At 35.7% G+C, this 8,783-nt stretch overlaps 1 protein-coding gene across 1 annotated transcript; it reads left to right on the top strand.

Annotated features, from left to right (window-relative positions):
• The first annotated feature begins 157 nt into the window (after nt 1-157).
• Nucleotides 158-1,114, top strand: LOC100478524 (olfactory receptor 13C9). Its single transcript, XM_002929568.2, has one exon. The coding sequence runs from the start codon at nt 158-160 to the stop codon at nt 1,112-1,114; it is 957 nt and encodes a 318-aa protein (XP_002929614.2).
• The last annotated feature ends 7,669 nt before the right edge of the window (nt 1,115-8,783 follow it).

The following is an 8,783-nucleotide window of genomic DNA, read 5'->3' as shown; positions in this document are numbered from 1 at the left end:
TTTTTTTTTTTTTCTTTAGTCTTTCTCTTTAAAAAAAATTTTCCCCTCTGGGAGTGTGGTACTTGTAAACTGGTACACATTTGAAAGCAATCATAATGAGATACCTATTTTGTTCTAAAAAATTCTAATGTCTTACAGGTAAAAGAGAAACAGTAAAATGGAATGGGAAAATCAAACCATTCTAGTGGAATTCTTTTTGAAGGGGCTTTCCGGTTACCCAAGGCTTGAGCTACTCTTTTTTGTGCTAATCTTAATAATGTATGTTGTCATCCTTCTGGGCAATGGCACCCTTATTTTAATCAGCATCTTGGACTCCCAGCTTCATACCCCTATGTACTTCTTCCTTGGGAACCTCTCCTTTCTGGACATCTGCTACACCACCACCTCCATTCCCTCCACGGTGGTGAGCTTCCTCTCAGAGAAAAAGACCATCTCCTTCTCTGGCTGTGCAGTACAGATGTTCCTTGGCTTGGCCATGGGGACAACAGAGTGTGTGCTCCTGGGCATGATGGCCTTTGACCGGTATGTGGCTATCTGCAACCCCCTAAGATATCCTGTTATCATGAACAAGGATTCCTTTGTGCCTATGGCAGCTGTGTCCTGGTTTGCCGGGGTTATCAACTCCGCAGTACAAACTGCATTTGTGGTACAATTGCCTTTCTGTAGGAATAATGTCATCAATCATTTCTCCTGTGAAATTCTGGCTGTCATGAAATTGGCCTGTGCTGACATCTCAGGCAATGAGTTCATCATGCTTGTGGCCACAACATTGTTCACCTTGATGCCCCTGCTTTTGATTGTCATCTCTTACTCATTAATCATCTCTAGCATCCTCAAGATCCGTACTTCTGAGGGGAGAAGCAAAGTCTTCTCCACCTGCTCAGCCCACCTGACTGTGGTGATAATATTCTATGGAACCATTCTCTTCATGTACATGAAGCCCAAGTCTAAAGAGACTTTTCATTCAGATGACTTGGATGCAACTGACAAACTTATATCTATGTTCTATGGGGTTACGACTCCTATGATGAATCCTTTAATCTACAGTCTCAGAAACAAGGATGTGAAGGAGGCAATAAAACATCTATTTAACAGAAGGTTCTTTAGCAAGTGAATGGAAAAGGTGTTGGATTGTGAACACATTGGACATCGTTGAAACTTCGGAATTATGTTGGAATTTTGGTTACTTTTACTTTTTTGTACTTTCATCATTTATGATGACATACAGCTTTACAATGTCATTGCATGCTCATGGAGAATTTGCAAGATACAGGACAGTAGGGTGAGGAAAATAGAGATTACCTATTACTCTAACACTAGGAGATGGTTCCTTTCAAACATTTTGAACAATATCTTTCATATTCTGTATATGGAATATGACGTTTTGGAATTGGGCATTATATGTCATTTTATGTTCACTTTTTTACATAGTCCTATTTCACAGGCATCACTTCATCAAATCATTCAAAATAAATAAGAAGCTCTTTTTTTGTGAAAAAAGCAAATCAGAAAAACCCCCAAACACTACACCCACATTCTCCAGTGGAGAGCCTCGTGTTGTAGTTTCACATTAATCTCAAAATCCTCCTGTCTTTAGATACTATTTTCTTGTTCAATATTTAGAATATTTTGCCTGTGTAACTAAGGGTGCTGAGCATTTGGGACTATTGAGGGAATGGGTAATGAGCCTTAAGGGTGGAGCCTAGGCAACCAATTAGGATATCCTTGTTTTATATCCTTTCTTTATTTCAGCATACATGTTAGCTCTACCATAAAGAAAATTTTGCAAAATTAAAACTGGGTTAGAAAACGAGTCTACTGGTCTAATAATAATGTGGACAAGTGTTCTGTTGGATGGGGTCATATCCATGCTCATTTAGAAGAAGCCAGATTTCTTTGATATCCTGAGGTCATTCCAGTACTTTTCCAAAACTTTTGAAGAAGATGTAAGTTCTTGATTTTTAGTGTAGACCTGAACTGATATCTCATCTCTGTTACTAATAGCTTTGTGACCTTAGTAATCTGAGGTCTGTGTAGAAGATCGGGGGATGTCAGACAAGATGTGACATTATCTTGATTTTCCTTGGCTTTCTTCTCAAATTTTTACTCCATTTGAAGAACATTTCTAATTTACAGGCCAACAGGAATGAGAAAGTGTGTTCAGGAGTGAGCCACATTCTAGGAAATCCATTTGGCTGGGTAAATTTTAAATTGATGGAGCAGTGAATTCAGGGGATGTTGGGCATTAACATATTTTACATAAGCAAATAACAGTTAAATGTTTTTGGGATTTGGGGGTATATTAATATCACTTTTCCAAATTCAGTTTTAATTTTAGTGGCAGGAATATCAGTCATAAACTCTAATTACCTCCAGCTTCAATCATAGTTATTCACAGATTAAATCTGATGGTAAAGGCTAAAACTGTTGATGTATCCCATTCACACCTTAGTGAAATATGCTATAAAAACCTATTAGTTTCCATATACATGCTCATAGGACTTTTTTCTCCTTAAGATTTCCAGGTAGGTGGAAAATCTCTAGAGTCAAGCATATTGTGTTTGACCCACAGGCCATCTTGGGTACTCAGACTCTACTTTTGTTTTTTTCTCAAAGCTTAAAACCAGCTACTTCCAAGCTCTCTGGGATGACTGAACTAGGTCCTGGTCTTATATCAGACTTATAAATTTTTGATAGAAAATTAATTAAAGCAAGTAAAAATTTTAATATGTGTATTTCTTCCCAGAGGAAAAGTCCAAGAGTGTTTTCTCCCTCTCAGTGTCATAGAATAAAGGTCTGAGGAAAAGAAAGGCAAGTCACCTGTCTTTGATGTACCCATGTGTTTACATTTGCAGGGCAAATACGTTATCAATACCTGTCCTGGAAATTATGTCTTGATTCTGAGTTACTTGTCACTTATACTTCCACAGCACACTAAACCAATAATTTAATTGCAGCATTTACCCCCTGTTATTGAAATCATCTGATTACATGGACATTTTTTCTCACTACCTATTGGACAGGTAGAGACTGTCTTGGGCATTTTAATAGTCGCAAAGATTTTTACTATCAGCTTCATTGAGTAGGTGTGCAATAAGTGTCATGTCAACAGAGGTTTTTAGAAAATATAAAACACCGAATAGAAACATGGGTAAAAGACATGAGTACAGAACACATATAAAAGAAGATACCGTGTATTTAAGACATACACACAAGTTAAGTATCTCTAGTAATTAAACATTTCATTTAAAGCAATGATGAGATAATATTTTAAGCTCTTTAGATTAGAAAAAAAAACCTAAACTATTTGTCAGTATCCAATGATGATAAGAGCAAGAGAAAATCAAAAACACTATAACACTGGTGGGAGCATAAATTAGCGTTACCTTTCAGATTCATAAAAATCTTCATTTATTTTGATAAAATAATTTTACTTCTGGAATTCTATTTTGACAAAATAATTTGAGCTTATTTTGTTAAAAATAAATTTAAAGGGGTGCCTAGGGAGCTGAGTTGGTTACGCATCTGACTGTTGAATTCAGCTCAGGTCGTGATTTGGGGTCCTGGGATTGAGCCCAACGTCTGGCTCCACANTGGTTACGCATCTGACTGTTGAATTCAGCTCAGGTCGTGATTTGGGGTCCTGGGATTGAGCCCAACGTCTGGGGNTGCAAAATTAAAACTGGGTTAGAAAACGAGTCTACTGGTCTAATAATAATGTGGACAAGTGTTCTGTTGGATGGGGTCATATCCATGCTCATTTAGAAGAAGCCAGATTTCTTTGATATCCTGAGGTCATTCCAGTACTTTTCCAAAACTTTTGAAGAAGATGTAAGTTCTTGATTTTTAGTGTAGACCTGAACTGATATCTCATCTCTGTTACTAATAGCTTTGTGACCTTAGTAATCTGAGGTCTGTGTAGAAGATCGGGGGATGTCAGACAAGATGTGACATTATCTTGATTTTCCTTGGCTTTCTTCTCAAATTTTTACTCCATTTGAAGAACATTTCTAATTTACAGGCCAACAGGAATGAGAAAGTGTGTTCAGGAGTGAGCCACATTCTAGGAAATCCATTTGGCTGGGTAAATTTTAAATTGATGGAGCAGTGAATTCAGGGGATGTTGGGCATTAACATATTTTACATAAGCAAATAACAGTTAAATGTTTTTGGGATTTGGGGGTATATTAATATCACTTTTCCAAATTCAGTTTTAATTTTAGTGGCAGGAATATCAGTCATAAACTCTAATTACCTCCAGCTTCAATCATAGTTATTCACAGATTAAATCTGATGGTAAAGGCTAAAACTGTTGATGTATCCCATTCACACCTTAGTGAAATATGCTATAAAAACCTATTAGTTTCCATATACATGCTCATAGGACTTTTTTCTCCTTAAGATTTCCAGGTAGGTGGAAAATCTCTAGAGTCAAGCATATTGTGTTTGACCCACAGGCCATCTTGGGTACTCAGACTCTACTTTTGTTTTTTTCTCAAAGCTTAAAACCAGCTACTTCCAAGCTCTCTGGGATGACTGAACTAGGTCCTGGTCTTATATCAGACTTATAAATTTTTGATAGAAAATTAATTAAAGCAAGTAAAAATTTTAATATGTGTATTTCTTCCCAGAGGAAAAGTCCAAGAGTGTTTTCTCCCTCTCAGTGTCATAGAATAAAGGTCTGAGGAAAAGAAAGGCAAGTCACCTGTCTTTGATGTACCCATGTGTTTACATTTGCAGGGCAAATACGTTATCAATACCTGTCCTGGAAATTATGTCTTGATTCTGAGTTACTTGTCACTTATACTTCCACAGCACACTAAACCAATAATTTAATTGCAGCATTTACCCCCTGTTATTGAAATCATCTGATTACATGGACATTTTTTCTCACTACCTATTGGACAGGTAGAGACTGTCTTGGGCATTTTAATAGTCGCAAAGATTTTTACTATCAGCTTCATTGAGTAGGTGTGCAATAAGTGTCATGTCAACAGAGGTTTTTAGAAAATATAAAACACCGAATAGAAACATGGGTAAAAGACATGAGTACAGAACACATATAAAAGAAGATACCGTGTATTTAAGACATACACACAAGTTAAGTATCTCTAGTAATTAAACATTTCATTTAAAGCAATGATGAGATAATATTTTAAGCTCTTTAGATTAGAAAAAAAAACCTAAACTATTTGTCAGTATCCAATGATGATAAGAGCAAGAGAAAATCAAAAACACTATAACACTGGTGGGAGCATAAATTAGCGTTACCTTTCAGATTCATAAAAATCTTCATTTATTTTGATAAAATAATTTTACTTCTGGAATTCTATTTTGACAAAATAATTTGAGCTTATTTTGTTAAAAATAAATTTAAAGGGGTGCCTAGGGAGCTGAGTTGGTTACGCATCTGACTGTTGAATTCAGCTCAGGTCGTGATTTGGGGTCCTGGGATTGAGCCCAACGTCTGGCTCCACACTCAGTGGGGTGTCTGCTTGAGATTCTCTCCCTCTCCTTCTGTCCCCCTAAAATACATAAATAAATCTTGAAAAAAATAAATTTAAAAAATAAAGAAAAAGAAAAAAAATCATTCAAAAGTATTTAGTCTTGAGGTGTCTCATTGGATGCTCAGAGGAGCAAATGATTTTAGCTTGAGTTACTATCTTGTTTTTTTTTTACCTTTTTTTCTTTTTTTCAGTAGGCTCCATGCCCAGCACAGAGCCCAATGTGGGCTTGAACTCATGACCCCGAGATCAAGACCGGGACTAAGATTAACCCACTCAGCCACCCAAGCCCCCCTATTATATTGTTTTATTATGAAAATCAGGCTCCTTTCTGAACTACTGTTATCACTAGGTTGTTTAATTATAATTTATTTTCAACTTTGTTTTTTAAACCTTTATATATCACCTAACTATATCTTTTCCTTCCTTGCCATATCTTTTCCCTTCTCCTTCCTTCCTTGCTAAAAAAAAAAAAATTCTTCCTCCTTTCACAATAAGTGTGTATGTCTTTTGAAATATTTACAATGTAAATATATGTTTATTAAAAAGTCAACTTTTACTATAAGCTAAATTATAAGGTGAACATAAAATTGTATAAGAAATAATCCATACTTTCAAAATGGTTGTGTGTATGTGTGTGTGCTTGTGTATGTGTTTGTGTGTGTGTTTGTATGTGTGTAAGAGAGAGGGAAAAAGAGAGATGGAAAGATTGAGAGAGAATTCAGCTGGGGAAATTTGATGACAATACATGAGTTCCTTTATGATTTTTGTGTGAAACAGAGTAATAGGCTTCCTGTAATTAGGTCTTGAGGGCTTTATTTCTGAAGTCTCATATGTTTTATACATATTTCATTTATGAAGCAATTTAAAGTCGTATACAGAGGTTTAGAGAGGTCCTTAAGAACATTTAAATTGTGTCCTAAAGCATGGAGCAGATTCTTTAGGTATTTGTGGGTCTCCACAATGGGGCAGTGTTTCTGCCTTGGGCTTCATGGGCAAATTGCCCCATTCCTAAAATTTCTGCTAACTATTAATTTTCTTCCTTTTTTGAACTAGAGGAATCTAACGGTGCTTTATTTGAACTAGAAGAATTTATCTTCATAATCACACTTGTAACAATTATGTTTCTATAAATGTCAAACAATCAATGAATTTCTGTGACAAAATGATTACTCACCAGTAACTGCCTCTTTGGAGGCTCAGCTACTTAATGAGGAGTCATGAAGATTGGCTGCAAATAGAAAAGCAAGATGAAATTATCTGTTGTTGTTGCAGCCTAGAACAACAGGCAGTCTCTGGTTTGAAGGTAAGTTACCGCAAAGACAGGAAATAAACTCATCATCTATAAGCAAGAATTGGACTGATGGGTTAAAGGTGTCAAGTCTGAAAATGGGATGTTTTGAGGAGAGACTGTTAGAAATGGAATTTAAGGGTCTGTTCACTGAGATGTAATGGGGGAAAAAAGCTATGAAACTAAAAGAGCACTTCTGTATGCAGAAGCCATTGTGCAACAAACTGAAAGGAATTTGCCCAGCATGTGTGAATTACTTTTTATTAATGCGTAGCTTTTTAGTACATTACAAAGTATTTGGTCACCGTTGCCTATTTGAACTAAATGAGGCTCACTACAGGGTACATAATAGACTGTATGTTCTGTAGTATAGAATTAATAACAAACAAGTCTTCCTTGGTCCCCTAGCAACAACTCAGTTCCATTTGGTTCAGTCAACTGAAAACCAGGGGAACTATGTGTCAGGTACTGTTCTAGGGACTTTATACAGAGATTACATATGAGGAGGTTACTATGACCAATTTGGATTTAAAAAAAAAACCTGAACATTATAATTTCCTGAGATCTGAAAAAGATAATTTACCGAAGCAGTGCATAGCCAGAAAGAGACCTGCTCGGCATTATTTTAGTGTGTTTGGATGCAATATTGCTGACTATTTTTAATATTTGCTTTTCAATCATTAGGTTATAATTGTAAAAGTGAGTTACTTTTCCTTTTATTTTTTATGTTAGGAAGATTGCTAAAAATGTTAAAATAGTCTTAGTCAAAAAAGTTATGTGTTTTAAGACAAGGAATACACTGGTATCTTACTACAACCCTATTTCTTTTATGGAGTGAATTGAATTTGATATAAGGCAGATCTTTTGGATGATTTTTCCTTTTTGGCACCTAATTTGCTGGTTTCTAGAGGATGAGAGTGAGTGTGATAAAATGTATTAGAATTTGTATATAGGATGAACATAATACCATTTGTCAGAATGCTATGTGTGGTCTGATTAAGCTTTTAAGCTACATATACCTGATCTTGCAGAAAGAAATGATGACCATTTCAGAAATGTAAAAAGAGTCTAACAGAAGGAAGAAATTAACAGAGAGGCATAAAGGAAACCACTAACAATGGGAACCACTGTTGTACCTATTGAATTACATATACTAGCTCATTTAATCTTATCAACAAATAATATGATATTGGTGTTTTTATTTTCATTCTATAGCTAGGAATGGTGATGATCAGAAACATGCTCAGGCCAGCTAGTTAATAAGGGGCAGAGATGGTATTTGACCTAAGCCTGCCTCCAAGGCCTGTGTTCTTGACAATATTAGGAGTATGCTTGATAGAATATCATGTAGCATGGAGATAGCTAATGGAACAATGGGTTTTATAGAGATGATTTTTTTATAGGTGTGCATATAATCTCCATTATTCAAAAAAACCCCTCGTGTACTTAATACCCTTTGGGATCTCAAGTTGTTTGAGACCTAACCCAGAAAATCTGAAAAATTCCATAAAATGCAAATCTTATAAAAAGTTAAAGAATTTTAAAAGCTGGGGAAAAGAGGAGGTTAGAATAGGAAAATCAGATTGAGCTTTGGTGATCCCAAAGAGACTAATTATGTCCTGAAAATGAGAAGATGGACCTCAGATTCAGAGCAAAGTACCTCATAAATTAGGTAGACAAAGATTCTGAAGAGGGAGGACTCTTTGGCCATGAGAATGGAACAATAATATCTAGCCTTTATTGAGCTGTAATTTTGTTCCAGGAATTTTACTAGCTCATAAAAGCAATAATGCATTTAATGGAAAGGGAATGACATTGGATAGAAGTATAGACCTTCAATCAGGTCAAAGAATAGTTTACAGCTCGATGGTGGGACAGGAAATAATTATGGGCCTGGAAATCCTAATGATACTATGTAAAGAGTCCTGAGTATTGAGAATGCAACTCTACGTAAAGTATCTATGAATATTCAATTCCCCTTTAGTGCG

This window comes from Ailuropoda melanoleuca, chromosome 7 (assembly GCF_002007445.2).
Source record: "Ailuropoda melanoleuca isolate Jingjing chromosome 7, ASM200744v2, whole genome shotgun sequence".
NCBI lineage: Eukaryota > Metazoa > Chordata > Mammalia > Carnivora > Ursidae > Ailuropoda > Ailuropoda melanoleuca.
This window is presented reverse-complemented; position numbering and strand designations above follow the sequence as displayed.

What these genes read in the sequence shown, in the direction of transcription:
- LOC100478524 (XM_002929568.2), top strand. Translation starts at nt 158, where the DNA reads ATGGAATGGGAAAATCAAACCATTCTAGTGGAATTCTTTTTGAAGGGG.